At 37.3% G+C, this 19,454-nt stretch overlaps 2 protein-coding genes across 5 annotated transcripts in view; one reads left to right on the top strand and one right to left on the bottom strand.

The window, feature by feature from the left end:
- The window catches only part of Hnrnpd (heterogeneous nuclear ribonucleoprotein D), a 17,257-nt gene extending 4,021 nt beyond the window's left edge, over positions 1 to 13,236 (bottom strand). For 2 of the 4 annotated variants that reach the window (XM_026408990.2, XM_026408993.2), the window contains exons 1-4: positions 12,683 to 13,236; positions 10,755 to 10,811; positions 1,342 to 1,510; positions 429 to 590 (exon numbers count right to left, since the gene is read on the bottom strand). In XM_026408990.2, the coding sequence (XP_026264775.1) occupies positions 429 to 590; positions 1,342 to 1,510; positions 10,755 to 10,811; positions 12,683 to 12,921 (627 nt within the window). In that variant the 5' untranslated portion in view covers positions 12,922 to 13,236. The remainder of the gene's footprint in view (positions 1 to 428; positions 591 to 1,341; positions 1,511 to 10,754; positions 10,812 to 12,682) is intronic. The other 2 variants (XM_026408991.2, XM_026408994.2) reach the window with 1 other exon arrangement.
- Positions 13,237 to 13,480: 244 nt separating this feature from the next.
- Enoph1 (enolase-phosphatase 1) overlaps positions 13,481 to 19,454 on the top strand; it is a 65,614-nt gene continuing 59,640 nt past the window's right edge. Inside the window, exon 1 of the mRNA XM_077803247.1 lies at positions 13,481 to 13,997. Within this exon, the coding sequence (XP_077659373.1) occupies positions 13,953 to 13,997 (45 nt within the window). The 5' untranslated portion in view covers positions 13,481 to 13,952. The remainder of the gene's footprint in view (positions 13,998 to 19,454) is intronic.

Below are 19,454 nucleotides of genomic sequence, written 5' to 3'. Positions count from 1 at the left end.
TATTTTTATTTCTTCTACTAATTTGGTAAATCTGAGTTTAGAATGCTTGTCCAAGCAGGGCACAGTAAGACACCTACATGCAGTCCCAGCTACTTGGGAGGCTGAGGCAAGAGGATGGATTATGCCCATGAGTTCAAGGGCAGCCTAGTCAACACAGCAAAACCTCGCCACTTGAAAAATAAAGAAGAATGCTTGTCTGTTTCATCTTTCTGTACCTGTGCCCAGTAGTACTTGTGCTCATTTACATGAGAAAAATGTTATCTAACTTCCAAAAATCTGCCCATTATTTTCAGTACTCCATTCTAAAACAAATCACATTATCTGCTAAACTTTAAATAACATCGGAAAAACACAATTAACTTTTTAGTCTGCTTAAAATGCATCACACTAATTTTGACAAACTCTGTCCAAAACATTGTATAACATACCTCACCAAAACCACCAAAGTACTCCCTTATTTTCTCTTCAGGTGTATCTGGAGAAAGGCCACCAACAAAAATTTTTTTAACAGGCTCTTTTGTTTTCATGGCTTTGGCCCTTTTAGGATCAATCACCTTCCCATTCAATTTATGTTCTTTCTGATCCATGACCTAAGGAAATTAAGTTTTTCATTTTAACTGAAGTTTAGAACTATGAACTTACTTAAAAATAAGTTAAATACAAACCAGGCATATGTTGACTGGCTCAAGATTAAACTGTGAAGTCATGTAGTGATATGACACACCAACAAACATATACTTATGTCTAAACCTACAGATAACTAAGAACTGGGCGTGGGGGAAACACCACACAAATTTAACCATCCCATGTAACTGCCAGCAACATGAACAAACATGGCTGCTACTTGCCCTTGGCCCAGGATCAAAATTAATGATTTGATTAAAAATTGCTTACCTAACAAAAATTTCAAAATATGCTTCTGTGAACTGGTCACAGCACATCCTTTTAACTAGGCATTTAAAGTTTCTATTAATTATGTATTTTATTTTTTCCCCAATGCCAGGGATCAAACCCAGGCCTTACACATGGCTAGGCATGAGTAATATCCCTAGCCAAGTCTCAACATTTTTAAGTACACTTGTTTTATTCTCTTTTAGTGATGCTGGAGATTGAACCCAGGGCCTCACACATGCTAGCCACTGAGCTACAAACAGTCCAAGTCTCAAGATTTTTAAATGTTAATTTTAATTTAGTAAAGCCTGGCATACAGAGTATTAATAATTCCTCAATCTGCCTCTTCCTTGTTATACTTGTAAAACTACACAAGATAGGCAAATTTATTATATCAAACTAAACACATTTTACTATATTATTAACTGATCAGAACACGTAACACACTACCTTATCTACACTCTCCGACTCTTTAAATAGCACAAAGCCAAAACCCCTTGATCGCCCTGTGATAGGATCTAACTTCAGAGTGCAGTCTACAACTTCACCAAATTTGGAAAAGTAGTCCTTCAGATCTTTCTTTGTAGTGTCCCAGCTAAGGCCTCCTATAAACATTTTCCTGTAAAGACAAAAAGCAGTATTAAAATGCTAAAAAGAAAATGAAATGCCTTAAGTATTATCCATATTTTTAACACATCTTTTCCAAACTGCCACCAAATTTACGGGGCAGTGTATTAAAATGTCATTCTTCCTACATAACCCCACATTTAAAAAAAAAATTCTAGAAAGCTTTGTTTATCGCTGCTGAAAAATTATAAAATAATGAACAAGCAGCAAATTAGAAGTTTTTTGGCTTTCTTTTAAAAAAGTTAAATATATAACCAAGTAAAAATCTAGTTTTTCTAAAATACCATTAATAGCAAGACAATCTGTTTCAAATTTCTCTTACAAATCTTCATTAAACTTGTCAATGCTACATAGTAGTCTCCAATGATCATGGCCTCCTAACCATGCTTAACAACTTCTCTACTTTTAATAGCTTTCCCATTAGCAGAGTTCTTAGTACAAAATAAAAAATTCTAAACCTCATAAGCTATAAAACTTTTTTGATGTGCTTAGTCCTTAAAAGACAGAAGCAATCATGTAACCGAGAAAGCAATTTAAGGAACAGAGTTATCCAATGAAGCACAATTCACTAGTTAGATGATTTATTTACAGTAGAACCTCAGTTAACCAGCAATAATATATCTAAACCTTTTAAAGTGCTAAGTGACAGGTGGTAAGTGGAAAATCACCAAGACAAGAAAAAAGTTACATGGTAAGAAAAAAAGTTTAAAAAAGATTTTTGAGTCTTAATATTTCAACAAAATAGCAAATATGTCAGATATGGCAGTAATTCTGTGATACTATTTGCAACTGCTTGCTTTGCAAAAGCAAGAAAGAACTCCAAAACTTAATTAAACCTTCTATTATACTTTAAAAAACCAAGACTAAAAAAAATTTTAAGGGTAAACTGTCAGAATTTGTTATGTGGGGGCTAAAATATTTCCCTATGAGAAAAAAAATTAAGTTTTCTGAAGGTTCCGCAACTTTCTTACTGGGGTTGGGTCATGGAGAGTGATGGGGGAAATATAGTATTAACTTCCAGCTCTGTGAAGGAACTAAAACAAGCTTTTCATACAAACATCTCCTTCTTGGGGCCTTTAAGATAGGCCACTGAGGCCCATTTTAGCATCAAGTCAATTTATTAAGGTCTTTCTTCTTCATTCCTAAGATGTCCCTGAAATTAAGGTCTTTCTTCACTTCTAAGATGCCTAATTAACTGAGGTGTTACCGATCCTAGTGTTTTACTATACTTATTTACTAATGACAAAACTTTCAGTGCAAAAGAAGTCTTCTTACTTTAGACATACTGTGCTTCTCATTTCAGGTTAAGTTTTCAAAGTGCACATGTATTCTAGAGCTGGTCCATTTATGCTTAATTTTCAGAACTTCCTCAAAAATTCCATGCTTGAATTAACATTTAAAACTCTTGGTAATTTATAACCAAGTCAACATAACCCAAACACCTATAAATGTGAATTTCAAATGTTTACTTATTGCCAATTACATGAAAAAAATTGAGGTATTTTCTTAATACACATTTCTTTCATTTGAATAATACTTCTAATGTACAAATCTTACATAATTTGTTATAAACACCTTATTAAATTTTAACCCAAAGATCCAGAATACTTCCTTCATATATGAAAGCCTATTACCAACATTTACTCTTTCAAGGTGAGGACTCTAGCCTTTTAACAAATGACAGAGCACTAACTACACAGTAATGACCTTTTGCTGAGAGATGCATAGCAAGTTCTGTAACAGATACAAATTCAGATGAAGATTAACTATTAAATCATCATATCTGTGATCATCACAGAAACTTACCAAAACTAACTAACAAAATTTGAAAGTACTTCAGTCTACATGGAAAAGTTATAGAGCCTTATTTTAAAAAGGTAAATTTGAAAGGCAACAAAATTCTGTCCTATTCTTCAAATAAAGACAACTAGTTTTGATTTAAGCAAAGTATTATTTATATTCATAGTATCCTTAATTTATTACTGTCAACAAACACAATTACAAGGAAATTTAACACCTATAGTGAGGAACGTTCTATTATTATTCTCAAGCCCAAGCTGTTCTTTAAGAGGCAAGTTAATTTTCTCAATCATTAGATAAGCATGCTATACTAATTCATCAAGTGGCCCAATAAAGTGCTCTCTATAAAGAAACTTCCCACCAGTAATAGTCATTATAGAAGTTGTTAAAGTTTAGTCTACCTTAGAGCTAAAAGGGTTTACTGAAGATACTATCCTTCCTAATCTATCAAAATACTATCCAGAATATCAAATATTTTGACCAACTATAATACACATTACTATTTCTAGTCTCTACCTTCCTTTAAGCACTGCCTGCCTTCCCTAATCTCTCCCATTGTTTTTTTAAATATTCAACTACTTGGAATGAAATGTTTTACTACAAAACATCACACCTCTTCTGCCTTCTTAAATATAGCAATCATGGTTTCAACACCCTATGGGTCAGTAATCAGTAATGTATTTTGCTACTGTAGAATGCCCATAAGGTCCTTTGAAATTTGGCAGCTATTCATGGATATACTAAGAACATTTCATTTCTTAGCTTTTAAAACAAGTTTTACTTTTCATTTCTGCCCTATTAATCACCAGTTGCTTTTCTATAAGTATCTCCTTTCCATTTTGTACCTAATTAGCTAGCTCTTAAAACTTCAAATTTTGTGTAAGGTAAATGTAAATAGTTTCTGAGCAACATCCTAAGTGGTTCTTCTTTGAGATAAATATTATGAGTACCTTGGCAGCCCAAAAGCCCTGTGGCTTTTTCTTCTTTTCTAATTAAGAAAGGTTGTTTAACAACTGATAAGACCAGTGAATATATGACAACACAAATGATATCAAATCCATTCCATCTTTGCTAAATGGAACACATTAAATCTATTCCAAATTTATTCAGTAAGCACAGTAAACTATTAACTGTATATCACAGCAAGAAAACATCTGTTTATTTTAATTTAATTTTGGACAAATGGGCACTTATTTAGTCTCTCTAGAACACTGACATACAATTTTCGTCAAACTAAGCACTGGTCTAATACCAATTTAAATTATGTATATTTTATATATCTTGCTTAAAGCACAATACCTACTGTCTGTCCAGATTACCTCTGCTGCCTTGAATACAAAGACTGATTTTCAAGTTGCTGTCACTCCTGTAGAGGTGCAAACACTTTCCAATGAAGTAGATAGAACTTCGAAAATTCCTAAGCAGCCAAGTTAAAACTACCAAGACTTGTTCAAGTAGCAACAAAACTGGTTCCTAATGCTGCAACGTAAGTTTAAAATTTGATCCTTAGTTGTAAGTGAATCAACAATCCTGATTAAAATATAGGACTTCATCTACAGTATTTCATTGATAAAGAATAACCTCTTAATCCCATCTATGAGCTAAATATTTCAGAATCAGAAAGGCAATACAGTATGCAATTTAAAACACCTACTCAATAACAGAATTCTTTTGTTTTCACAGCTGCTGATATTACTCCAAATTATAAAATTCAATGGCAAGCATAAAATTATGACTCAGTGTAGATGACTATCCAAATGCTATGAAGTGTCACTGAGGCTGCTTTCTGGGCCTTTTTTTTTTTTTTAAATCACATTTTAGTTCAAGTTTAGGGGCAGTAAAAGCCAAAGTGCCTATGTTTAAATCCTAGCTCCATCACTTGTTAACAGAAATAACCCTAAGTAAGAGGGAAAAAAAATTCTAAGATTCTTTACCCATTTGTAACAAGCCTAACTCAAGGTATCAGTAAGTAGAGTTAAATACAACAGAACAAAGCAAGGAATTCTGTCCAGAAAACTGAAGTTATTATAGTGGAGTAAAGCACAATCTAAAGATGATTTAATAACAATGTAACTTTTCCATTTACTCAATGGTTTAACTTTTAACTACAAGGGCTTTATAAACTTTCCAATATTAATGGAAAAGGGACAAAATAAGTTTTACATACAGACTAGAAATTAGGTCATATTTTATTTACGAGCTCTTAAATGTAGCTTCTATGAATCATTTTGGTGACTTGGCAGTCCTCTACATATGCCAGCACTTTAAAAAATAATGTAAAACATAAAAGGAAATACATACAGAATAGTGCTGGCTGGTTGAAAATGCTCATTTAATAATCCTGGGTTTCCCCCATCAATAAACTGACAATTGAGGCCTTAAGATTTAACATTCCAAAGCCAATAATATTTTAAAAACACCTTCCCTAACAAGTCTTTACTGAAATTTACTGTCAAACACTTACTCAAGTGTACGATTTTGAAATAGGAGCAACAACAAAAAAAGCATTCTGTAACTTTCAAACAATTCTGAACTCATGATTCTACATATGTGGCTTCATAACAAGTTCTGACAGTTGAACAAAATGCAACAGAATGTCAACCTGATACATTTCAGGTATGGGCCATAATTGGCCAATCACTGGCATCTATTAGAGTAAATGTTACTCAAGCATATAATTCCTCCATATTTTAATCATTTTCTGGTATTTTATCATTAGAATCCATTTAAAATCCTAAAATGATAAATTATAACAAAATCTCACCAGCCCCTAAGACATGAGCACTTTCCTCAGAAACACAGATTTTAAACTTAAAGTTATTAGTCACCTATAATGAGAAGGTTATTTCACAACTAGATAAGATAGTATGGAAGTGATTTTAGAATTTGTCTAAGAGCTAACCTTATTAGTTGACAACAAATCAAGAATATAACCAGACTTTTAAGTTCCACTGTACTTTTTAAATAGTTTTTAACTATTTACGACTACATCAAAATTGAGCAATAACCACCCCCAAAATTATTTTCCCACTATTAATTCCCCCCCCCAGCTTTCAATGCATGTCAGGATGACATTGTAAAGTACAAAAAATTCTTTATTCAAGACTAACATGTACAAAGATCAAACATTTTCTAAGCAAGATTAATCTTTTATATTAAATCTAATTTCCTAAAATAAACTTTGCTTAACCCACCATTTCCCTTTTTTCTTCATTTCATTACAAGGAAGCAATGACTTGTGTTTTAACTTTTTAAATTCTCAACCAACTTTATAATGTAAACTCCTATTTACCTAAGAGGTTAAGGAATGGTATTTCCTTAACTAAGTCACAATCCTATGAAGTTTTCCATTAGAAATAAATCTGAAATCAGAAAATGATTTTTAAATCATTCCTGATGAATTTTTAGCATCTGCCAATCCTTTAAAAACACATTAGTTTTCAACATAAGGAAAAATTGTGGGGCATTCTTTCCATGTTGTTGTCTGCTGACTAGCTTTTTAAGAATATTTGCTATAGTTTCATACATCTTGTAAGACCAAAAGGTAGAGGGTGAATTTTCCAAGCTGATGGTTTGAAATCTAGATAAGCAGGAGTTTACATTGTATGAACCAATATTTAAAGCTATCACCCTGATTATTAGCCAAACACTGCCAGTAAATAGGAATCTTCCCTCGTTACCCCAAATATTCTTAAATAACTAGCACCAACATACAACACAATACTCCAGAAACTAAAATATGCTTACCTTTACTCCACAGGAGTAAATCACTGGCAGTATCAACTATTAGGGCACCGGACAAATACACACAAGCTATGAAAGTATTCTATGTAGTCAATCTTCCTGTGGTGAGCATTGTTTCCAACATACTGATTAGCAAACCAAGTAACAAACAAGTTATATTACCCGACACCACACTGTTGAAAGTGAAGTAAGAGAAACAGATCCCATATCTACTATAAGGCTGAAGCAGAGCTAAAGTCAAATCAAGCCTGGACTAACAGAATTATAAGTTATGTATCATTCCATTTAATTTGCATACACTTAAAGTGCACAGCTATGAATGGAATGGGGCAGTTATTCTAATCATGGTTTTTATCATTACTTAAACCAAAACTATTATCCTTCATGGTGGCCACAATGACACCAAAATAATGTCTCTTATATTATGGAAGCCTTGCATATGACAAAGTAACCAGACATTATCAAAAATATACACTGATTTTATAGAAGGGGTCACATGACTGGAAAAAAAATAAACCCAGGTTTGAGGTAAACATGTTTCTCTCAAAAAGTAGTACTGAAAAACTTCAACAATATTCCCTAATTCTAAGCTTAAGAGATTATATATAATTTATATTATCTTTCCTATCAAATGAGAATTTGAATGTAAAGAATTTAATACTCCCAGGCTGGGGATGTAGCTCAGGGTCTGTAGAACATGCTTGCCTTCCATGCACAGGTTCAATCCCCAGCATCATTTAGGGGGAAAAAAAAAAAGTAAAGCAGAATTGAAAACTATCCCCGTAAACGTTTACCATGTCAAGATTTGGAGACAGCCTTTTCTGCAATTTTAACCCTAAGAAAGCTGTCAAAAGTTCCAAAGAATACTGAGATTCAGGATCTCAATTGTTTCTGGCAAACCCAACTTTACTGAATAAAAGGCCAGTATATTTGGCTTGGGCCTACTATAAAGGTTAATTATTTTACAAAACAATGTTCATATTGTCCCAGATGCACTAAGGTATAGCTTACAATTCCAAATAAACAAAAACATGAAGCCCTTTCTAATAAAAGTACACAGGAAGTAACCTATAGCAATATTCCCCAAAATAATCACCCTTGGGCTTATATACTGTTACAGGAGTCAGTCTACTACTATCCTGTTAATGGAGAAACACCACTATATACTGTTATATCTGAATGGGACCATTCTGCTTCCTACCCTATTCAAAGTGGAGGTAGGGGTAGGAAAGGTACGTTAAGTTAATAATCAACCCATCTGTGTGAACACTGTGTGAACGCTAACATAACTCTAGCTTTCTAATGTTCTTTAAAATTTAAAAATAATAATCCAAGTAGCTTACTACATGACCATGTGTATTTCACCAGACACTAGTTAATTTTAAAGTATCTGCAACAGTAGATATAGTATCTACTATAGCACTGCAGAGAATAGAACAATACTACATAACAAAGCAAAATGAGAATTTCTAATGCAATTGTTTTTAGTAAAAACTAGTGATGTTAATACTATAAAGATTAAAGCAAGGTAGCCAGGACTGGTTGTGTATGCCTATAATCCCAGAGACTCTGGAGGCTGAAGCAGAAAAATTACAAGTTCTAGGCAAGTCTGGGCAATTTAAGAGACCCTGTCTGAAAATAAAAAATGAAAGGGCTGGGGATATAGTTCAGTGGTAAAGCACCACCAGCTTCAATCTCCAGTACAGAGGGTGGGAAGCAAAGATTCTAGATGTCACTTAACTATGGGAATGAACATTTATTCTCTAGTCCCATAGTAAACAATGGAAACATTCACTAGAACTAAAGTTAAGATGCATTCCTAAAAATAACTGTTCTCATATGCAAAAGGAAAAAAGAACAGCAAAACTATGTTCACAACAAATTGATTCAGAAACAGAAATACACAGAATTGTATTAAAATAAATTTATATGATTTTTTTTATCCACTAAACAGTTTTATCCTCACCATTAAGACTATAAAATGAACTTCTGCCCAATATTCTTCAATGTGTGGGAAACAGAAACACTTAGGTTGGCAAGTGTGTAATTTTAAAAAAACAAACAAAAGCTTAAAGGTCTTCAGGGAATTTTTGCTCAAAGATTCAATATCTGCAACAAAATTGGGCCAAATGATTAGGCAATTATCATGTCAAATATTAGACTTTTAAAAGACAAAAAATACCAGGCATGGTGGTGTGTACCCATAGTCCCAACTATTGAGGAGGCTGAAGTCAGAGCCCACAGGTTCAAGACCAGTTGAGGCAATGTTAAGATTCTATCTCAAAAAATAGAGAACTACTTTGTTAAGTGCAAACTTGCTTAACTTAAAAGGAATCTCAGTGAAATCTTTCAGTGGAGGATGACAACTGGTCATAATTTAAAATGTTCATGAACTACAAATAGTTGTCAATTTCCCATAAAAGAGGCTGCCTCAAAAGCTGTAGAATTACACAGTTCTAGATAGCAGGGGAAGGACAATTCTGGTAAGAATCAACACCCACCTTCACATCTAATTGCTTATGGTCACTTCAAATTACTGGAAATGAATAAGATTCAAAATGCATTATGAAATAAGTCAAATACAGTTATATGATTTAATGTTAATGTCACTATTAACTAGCAGTGAAGGTGAGTCATTTGTGCCCTCTAGCCACCAAAATAGAGGGATTATTGTTCATCTTAAACATTTACTCAGTTTGTCAAACTCTGACTCCAGTCTTATATAACTTTTTGCTTTTTCCTTTGGTGATAAAGTAGACTGACAACAGGCAATCTAAAACTAGGCAAATTTCAGTGGATGAGAAATATAGTATGTAAATCGTGTGTAAAATTAAAATGTTTACCAAATGGGTTCTTCAAATATAGTTTGTATAGATACAAGGCAACTATCTGCAAAATATTGTCTCTTTACTCTCCAGTGGTGGAGGATACAAACACCTGAAAAATCCAAATATGATCCTGAAGGCAAAAAGACTGACATGGGGGACAGAGGGATCACAGGATGAAAAGAACAATACTCAACCTACCAGTCTCTAAAGAGAAGTCATGCAATTGTGAATACATGTGAACAAACTGTAATTAACATTCCAACCAAATCACACCGAAAATAAAAATTAAAAAACCTGGTAAGAGCTACAGTGGAAAGCCACATTAGCCCATCTCTGAATGGCACATATCCAATTCTTATTAAAAGTATACTTACAAACATTGTTAGTGAGAAGAGACATATTTTTGTATAATGCTCACAGTACTAAAAAGAATTTTTACTTTTGACATCTCCAGAATACTCCAGTATAACATGCAAGACATTTCAAACAGAATTTCAAGTAGTCTTCACATTTAGCATTATTTTAGAATTTCAACAAAATTATTTTTCATCTTAACAAATAAAAGTGTGAAATTACGATAACACTTTTCTGCCCAAATATAAAAACAATACTAATTGTATTTAGCTTAAACTGACCAAAATGTAATTACATGCATTACCACAGACCAAATAAGTAATAGCATCAGTTTTGCCCAAAGATTATGCACGATACCTAAAAATGTTTTATATCCCAGGCATAAGATATCCTATTGAATCAATGTCTAAAATTTCCTGGGGATCAATGGGCAACTAACCAATACACAGCCTCTTCAAGTTATGACTATTGAAACCTTTATAATACAGAAATAAAATTTAAAAGTTTTACCATTCTTCCCGCTGTGCCGTCGCTGCTTCAGTGTGTCGTGGGGAGGAGTTTGAATGGCTAGGGAATTAACAACCGGTACAGCAACCAATCAAAATTCTAGTTTTAGTTTTTGACATTGTTAGGGTTAAAAACTTTTAACTCATTTACACTTCAGTTCAACAGCAGCTAACTACAAAGGCAGCTGCTTTGCGATTTGAAAACTCAGGACTAACAAAAAAGCCTGCCCCAAACTTATATTATAATTTATCATTTTGGTGTCTCTGTCCGAAGAACAGAATTCAGAAAGCAAAAACCAAAATGTTAAAGGCTTAAATTTCCAAATATTTAACATATTCTTTTCTCAAATTACACTATGTATATTTCAAGATTAGTTCTGTTTAATAAAAGCTTACTTCCCCGCCCACCTCCACTCCCCCAAAGCCAGCACCATCAGTAAATAGCCTGACAAGAATCTGCCTAGGCTGAATTATTAAAAACTTAATTTCAAAGTGCTTCCCCAACACCCCCTCCGAACCCTATGCTATCGCCCAGTAAAGGAAATCATGTTTCTAATACTGGGTTAGTGACATTTTATTGCTTTTACCCTCCACCAAAAGCTTTCTCCTTGTTACAGTGAGAAAAAAAATTTTTTCATATACACCCTCCCCATTACAAAAAGAAATGGAGGCATTAACCCAAGATCAATAGTCAGTAATGGGAATAAGAGAAACTCAACTAAGAGCCGGGATTTAGTTCCTTCTGTTAACTCTTATTAATGCTGCATTGTAAATATGTTTTTCAAAGCAGCTTTAGACAGTAATGTGTAAGTTATTCCAATTAAAGGAAGCAAGTTTGTATTAAGAACTTGAAAAAAGAAAGTTTATCCCACAGCACGATACAGGATCTGTTTATTTTATGAAAAAGGGCGGGGGGGGCATCCTTTAATTGTGGGTGAGAAGGTGGAAATAAAACCGAAAAAAGGCTCCTGGGCACCGAAAAGTGGGGAGAGATGTAAAAATAATAATAATAATAATAATGTGCACAAAAAAAGTTAACAGTACAATCTGTACGAATAGTTGGGAAACCCAATAGCTGAGGGCGCGAAAAGGGTGCGCGGTTAGAATAACTCAGTGGGATGGGGGGAAGGGCATCCAGCAGGCCAGAGGTAGGAACAGCTCCAGTCAAGTGCAAGGCCCGCCGACTAGGGAAGGAACTTAGGGAAAGCCCGCGAAGCAAAACCAACGTACTAACTGGGATTGGGGGCATTATCAGCAGGCCAAATTTGTCCCATGGTGGAAATGTAAGGCCTATACAGGCATACCGTTGTGCGATTGCGTAAAGTGAAAAAAATATATATATCGAACAAGTCCTAAGGCGAAACTTACTTAAAATGAAAAACATTCGGCCTGAAGCCGACGCGGGAGTAACAGAGATGGACGATCTACACGTTCCCCAAAGCAAGTGCTTACAAACAAACTTGTCCTCTCGTTAACAGTGGGGAAACACCAAATAAACCTCAGTAATCCTGGCAGAAAAGCCTTTTATTTTTCTATTTGCATTTTTTTTTGTCCAAGATGTGAGAAAACAAGGAAAAGAGAGGACAGCGGAACAGATAAAAAGGTGTCCTCGACAGGCGGGAAAAAATCCTGGCGGCTAAGTCGGTGGGAGGAGACCCGTGGCGAGGGAGGAAAGGAGGGCGGGCCGGGGAGCAGCATGGTGACGGCTAAAGGTGGAAACGTGTGTGATGGGGGAGGGGGCAGTAAGCAGTCAGGGAAAGGAGGAAATGAAGGCTCCGGGGAGCCCAACAGAGCAAAGAAGAGACCAGTGCAGGGAGGCTGCAAGGGGGCCTGGAGGGCGGGCTGAGAGCGGGAGCGAGGCCTAATGGCGGGGGATAGGGAGGGGGAGGGGGCCTAGTTGGGCCTCACTATCCTGGGCTGCCCCTTACTCACCCTTCATCCTCCTCGTTCTTACTGGCGTCGATCTTCGTCCCCTCGGATTCGGCGCTGCCTCCTTCGGCGCCTCCAGCCGCGGTTCCGCCCCCGGTCCCAGCTCCGCTTCCCGCCGCCGCCGCCGCCGCTGTCCCCTGCGCCGCGGCCACCATGGCTCCCTCCTGCTCGCCCGCTGAGCCGCCTACCGCCGCCGTTGCCGCCGCCGCCGCCCCGTCCCCGCCGAACTGCTCCTCCGACATAGTGCTACTGCCTCCGCCGCCGCCGAGACTACACCCGCCGCTGCCGCGAACCGAAACTAGCAGCAAAGTAATCCCCGCCGCTGCCGCGCGCCCGCTCTACCTCGCGAAGCACACAAGACAGAGAAGGCGTGCGCGTGGCTGCAAAGGCTCCTGCGCCTCTCCCTGGCCTGCCCCCCTCGCCTCCCACTCTCGTGCGGCGCGCACTCCCACTATCTCTGGCTGCACTAAAAAAGAATAAGCAGCAGCGGCGGCCACTCTTGCCTCCTCCTCGCTTTAATGGCGCCGCCGCGGACCACCTAAAATGGCCGACGGAAGAACGGCGCGTCCCGGTCACGTGACGCCAGAGCGCGCCCTTTGCGCCTCCCCCGCCCCCTCCACCGCTAGTTCCCCCCCTACCCTCTTTCTCCTCGGTCCCGCCCTCTCACTCCCTTTTTTTACCTTCCTCGCACGCGCGAAGCCGCACACCGTGGGGCCTTTAAAAGGAACCGGAAGTGACGTGCTGTAATACGGCCTTGTGGGGGAGCATCGAGAACAAGGAGCGTTGGTTAGGAGGCGCAGCTAGAGAGGCTCCTTCCTCCTCCCCCGCCCTTCCGAGGATTCCTGGAGTCCACTCACCTCTCCCTACCATGCGGACTGGAATAGTGGTGTCGGGAAGGGGTGTGGTTGCGCCTCGCGGAAGGCCACTGTCCTGTGCGCCTGCGACGTTTGGGTGAGGGAGGAGAGGAGTACTCCCGTCGACTTATGTCTGGAGGGCCCAGCCAGAGAAAGGAAGCTGCCCTGAAGCGGCAGCCGCTTTTGCCGGCAGTGTCTACCGCGGCGTCTGGGGAATCCGGGCTGACGGTGCGTGGAGCGAAGCGGCCCTGCGGACCGTGCGCGTGCCCTGACAGCCGCAGCTCCTCCGCCAGTCGTCCCCGCCCGAACTCGGTGACATTGAGGTTTTCTACGGCTGCCGCAGGCCTTGCCCAGACAGGCTGAGGTCGCTGACAACTAGGGATACCTTTTCTTTAAGATTGACTTTGCAACTAAGATTAATGCTTGCCTGCTTTTCTCCTGAAATTTTTCGTCAAAAGAAGCAGGTAACGCTTATTTTTAAGGAACCGGGATTGTTTTTGCTTTGCTTGCCTTATTAGAAAATCGTAAAGTCTACCGTGGTTCTTTTACATTAACGATAGTTGGGAAGTGTGTTAAATCAATCGAGGGTTCGTTTAGTTTAATGGCTTTTAGTCCTTGTACTAAATAGGATATATAAATGCCGTGAATCATCTTTACGAGATTTCTGAATTTGTTGTGTTGAGGTGGTTGTGTGGTGTTTGGTTTTTTTTTTTTTTAACACCATTAGGCATGTTATTCAGGATAACAGTAAAATTATTCTTTAATAGACCTATTAGATACTCCAGCCTTGGCTGTAAGCTGGATTATTTGTGGTTTGAGATTTGCAGCTTCCTGCAACTATCTTTAGAAAAAAATGAAATTTGTAAGTACTTTGGTGATCAATAAATAATTGTTTGCCTATTCAGCATTTGTGTAGGCTAAGTTAGGAAAAGTTTGCAAAATACGGCATAGTACTCTCAAGATATTAAATACTCGTTTTCTACTATGTACTTAATTTATAATAACTGGACGCTATCCAAAAATCCCAAAGGAAGATAAAAATAAACTTTTGCATCGTAGACTACTTAAAACTCAAGAATGCAGGTCAAATTTTGAAAATGTCTTTAAAGTGTACATTTCCTGAAGTCCTATATTAAGCAATCACAGGAAGGCAATGTTAAGAAGGTTTGTCTACAGTGACTCCACCTTTGTCTTCACTTGCCAGGATATTAGCCAGTGATAAAGTGGCCTTTGTGCTCAATTCAAAGTTTTGAGCAGGTTGGAGACCACTAATAAGATGAATCAAAGGGAAGTCTCTTGAACCTTTTCTGGTTTCAAGAGAGGATAACTATGTTGGGACTGTGGCTCAATGGTAGAATGCTTCCCTAATGTGCCTCGCCCTGAATTTAATCCCCAGCACTGCAAAAAGAGACCAAATGACTTCATGGTTTCATTTACTCTTATAATATCCTTAGATTTGCCCACTTTATAGTATTAGCAACTTTTCCAAAAGGTCTGATGATAATTCACATGCAGCCCTGTAACTTCTGGGATACTTGGAATTTATTAAAAAAATTCCAGTCAACATAGGAATGATTTTAAACACATTGCTATATGCTATGTGGTAGCGAATGATACCATGTCACTCAACACCCTTTACATTGTGGCCTAAATTTCTACACCCTGTGCTCCTACATCCACCATTCTCTTAGAACTCACTTAACTCTAACCCTGTTTAATATTCCTCACCTGCCTAGTAAATGCCTATCCATCCTTCAAAACTTTAATCAAATATTCGTATTTCTGTGAAGTCTTCACAGACCTCTTTAGGCAGAATTCATTCTCTTTTGTCATAGCCTCATATCCTTACATCTGTTATTCTTCATGTAATCAACTAGACCATGAGTTCATGAAAAAATGTTTTCTGTGTATCATTCTAATTCTCAAACACGTGCGCTCACCCGTACTCACACACACACACACACATCCACACACAGAGAAACAAGACATGTACAATTGCAAGTTGAATTATTGAATGATAAAATACTATGTATGTCCAACTGGCTAGATTTAGGGCCTTTCAGACAAACTAGATATGTTTCCAGGGACTTAAAACTATCTCACTTCATCTTTGGCATAAATACAACTCTAAATCTCTTGATGTTTGAACAGTCTTAAGAGGAAAAAACTTTATTTACATTCATAAGTAAGAATTTAATGTTTAATTTCTAGCAAGAAATGCTTTATTGGACAGTCTCAAATCACTGGGAAGAAAATTATCCTCTCTGAAGGTCCAGGACATCAGAAATTCCATTGCTTTAAGAGATTCATAGTATGTTTAAGGTAACACGCCGAAATGCTAGATGCTTCTGAATTTACTCTGATAAAGCAGTAACTACAAAAAAAAAAATACTAGAGAACTCATAAAAGAGAAAAGACAATCACACAGAGAAAGCTAGGTCCAGGTGGGACACTGTCCTCTGATGGAGGAATAATGGCCAGAGCTAGCTCAGCGTGTTTATTATATAGGTTTTATCATCAAAGTTCATTTGAGACTTAAACTGGAATCACTTTTACTAGGATAAGATGCATACATCTAAGTCAAGGAGTCAAGGTTTTTATCTGCTAGAGGCTTTCTACAGATTTGGCAGAAGATACACTGTTCAGATTTTTTTTCCCCCCTAAACACATGAAATAGACCAAGGGTCTTTATTGAATGATCTACAAGGTTCAGAGTAACCATAAAATCTGAAAACACTAGTCCTACTTATTCATTTCCTTATTTATTTATTTATTTTGACTGTTCACATTTTTGAAAACATGTATTCCAGTTGGCACCCGAGAATGAACTGTGGAAGAAACAACAGAAAGGTACACATACTTGAGTTTTTTCTGTAACCAAGTTAAATAGTCTGTAACCTGTATTGACCTATTTACTCACCCTCTATAGGATTTAAGAATTTTGTGGCAGAGTTAACTTGTTGTTTTAAGTGATTAAGTGCCCATGTAATAAATATTCTGTATCATTGTTCTTGGCTGTCAAGTAGTTATCACTTCATTCAGATAGTAGAAGTTCATTAAATATGAACTAGCAGGTTTTGTTTCAGCAATGAAGTCTAGATAGGGTACATTTTGAGTGCTGCTTAACCAGAGGACCCTGAAAAGGGTGCCTTTAGAAGCAATTACAGAATAAGCACTTTAAAAGGATTCACATGATAAGGAATTTAGTCATCTCACTCCAGGCCTACATATATCCATCTATCTACTTAACATCTCTGCCATGTCCTGCACGGCTTTAATTCAGAAACCAGCAAGGGGCGATGGGGGATTAAGAAAAGACAAACACATAGAGAAAGCTAGGTCCAGGTGGGACACTGTCCTCTGATGGAGGAATAATGGCCAGAGCTAGCTCAGCGTGTTTATTATATAGGTTTTATCATCAAAAAGGTTATTTGTGGGAAGTTTTTGCTTAGCAGGCAATCTGAAGGACGCAGCACTGGTGAGACATTAGAGTATCTTGTTATGCTCAGAATTCTCTATCCCTGACAGCTGGTACTTGAGCTCCAAGTCCAGACTGATATAACTCCAAACCTTTGCAGTTTCCTCAGGCCAGGTGTTACCACAGCAGCTGGGCAATCTTGACCTGTACCTTTACACAGGAAGTTCCCAGTGCAGCCAGGAGGCAATCAGAGGTCATGATCCAAGCCACCACTCTCTACATATCTTCACCTGGATGTCCATAGACATCACAAACTTTAGATGCCTAAAACTGAACTAAGTCGTTCCTACAAATATACTTCTTTAATCTTCCTTGTCTCAGTAAATGACACCTCCATTCACCTTTGTGCTTCATCCAAAACCAGGGAATATCACCCCCCACACCAACAACTAGTTAGTTACCAACTCCTATCTGCAAAATATATCTTGATTCATCTAAATGCATCTTAGAAATAAATACTGGGGTGATTTCTAGTTAGATTTATTCACATTTAAGCGTGCAGCACATTTTGGCAAAAGTAGCATCTGGTGTTGATAATATAACAGTGACCCAAACTGATAAGGCCTTTGGACTCATGAAGCTGATACTCTGGTGAGGAAAACAAAGGACAGACAAAATAAGTACATAATATAATATAATTTTCAGTAGTGACAGGAAGAAAAGTAATAAGGTGCTGAAGATAGAATATGTGCTATAAGGTTTTGAGAGAAGACTCTTAAAGGAGATAACTTTTTTAAGGATGTGAGGGAGAAAGCTGTACACAAAGCTTTTTCAAAGACTACACAGCAAAGAGTACATCTGAGCCGGGAGGAGTGCTTGGCTTTTCTACAATAGAGGCCAGTTCGTGTAGGAACATGGTTAAGTTCATGTAAGCTATGGTTAACGTTTTGCATTTATTTGTAAAATTGAGAAGAAAAAGTTTTGAGCAAAATAAAGATATGTTGTGACTTAAACATTTAAGTGGATCATTTTAGATGTGTGGACAGTGGACTATACGAGGGCATCAAGGAAATGAGTTTAAAAGTCACTGAGATGAGTTGACTATATTTTAGCAGCTTTTGATTGATTTCTTTTGACAAAGGGCAAATCTACAGAAAGGGTATTATTTCCATGTGGTTAAATGACTTTGTTTAGCTTTTCTAGAGTGGTGTTTTCTATGAAGAAAAACATGTTCAAATGACAGCAAGCGTCAATGAAACTTAAGAGTTGGATTGATAGTAATAATATTTCCAATAAAACTCAGATTGCATTTTTTGTTCAATTTCAATTTTTTTTCCTTCTATTTTCCCTCTTCTGGAAGTTCTGGAGTGAGATTTTGGTTAGCTACTATAGTAAGGGTTGGCCATAAGTCAGGTATTACAATAAGTACAATTATTTGAGCTCTGGCCTCTTGGATACTCCAGACTTCTTTCTTTCCCCAAGGACTAAAGATGAAATCAAATACTATTAGGTTTTACTTCATAAAGTACTTTTAAGTTTAGCTGCTAATTTTATAATTGTTTTGCTTAATTTGCAGGATCAACAATTCAAGGAAGTTATTGTAAAAGAGAATATAGTACAGAAAAGTCAAGGTTTTCAGATTAAGGCTCAACTAACAAATACTGAAAGTCTAAGAAAAAGTTTAGAAAAATGTCTATGTCCTGTAGCTATTTGGAGCCTTTTCTTTTCTGTAGTGGCTGTAAGTTATTTGATATTTCTCACCCCATTTACGCTGCATTAGAGTAATCACCTTCTTACACCATGGTTAAGAGTTCTTACGCTCTTAGACTTAGTACAGTTGTTCAAAAGTAATACTTTGAAAATAGTGACACATATCAGTTAGTACCTCTGGCTATAACAGGAAGGGTTTTTCTGTTCGCTAGTTCATGTCCTTGATATTTTGGTTACTATAATAGACATTTGATATTTGGGGACTCCCAACATCAATTTTGTCTTCTCTTAGTAAAAATGTAGAAGAAACCAGTGGAGCAGGGGTGAAGGCATAAGGAACAGCTTATCAGATGAACTTTTCATCCCTGGTCACATTGTTTGTTTCTGGAAAAGCACAGAGCCTAAGTCAGCCAATCATATCCAGTAACTCTTGATTTTAAGTGAAGCAACACTCTTCCTACCCCCCAAACAGAAGCATCTAAGTAGAGGAACCACTGGCAGCCATTTTGCTACACAAAGATTTCTTTTTTTTTTTTTTTTAAAGAGAGAGAGAATTTTTTAATATTTATTTTATAGTTTTCGGCGGACACAATATCTTTTTTTTAATGTGGTGCTGAGGATCGAACCCGGGCCGCATGCATGCCAGGCGAGCACGGTACCGCTTAAGCCACATCCCCAGCCCCACAAAGATTCTTACCTAGAAAGCTAAGAATCAAACAGCAACAAAAAGTTCCTGAGACATGAGAGGATCATAGGTCCTGGTCACATTCTTTGTCAACTTCTTCCTATCTCT

Source organism: Urocitellus parryii, chromosome 10, assembly GCF_045843805.1.
Source record: "Urocitellus parryii isolate mUroPar1 chromosome 10, mUroPar1.hap1, whole genome shotgun sequence".
In the NCBI taxonomy this organism is placed as follows: domain Eukaryota; kingdom Metazoa; phylum Chordata; class Mammalia; order Rodentia; family Sciuridae; genus Urocitellus; species Urocitellus parryii.
The sequence above is the reverse complement of the archived record's forward strand: the minus strand, read 5'-3'. Positions and strand labels throughout refer to the sequence as shown.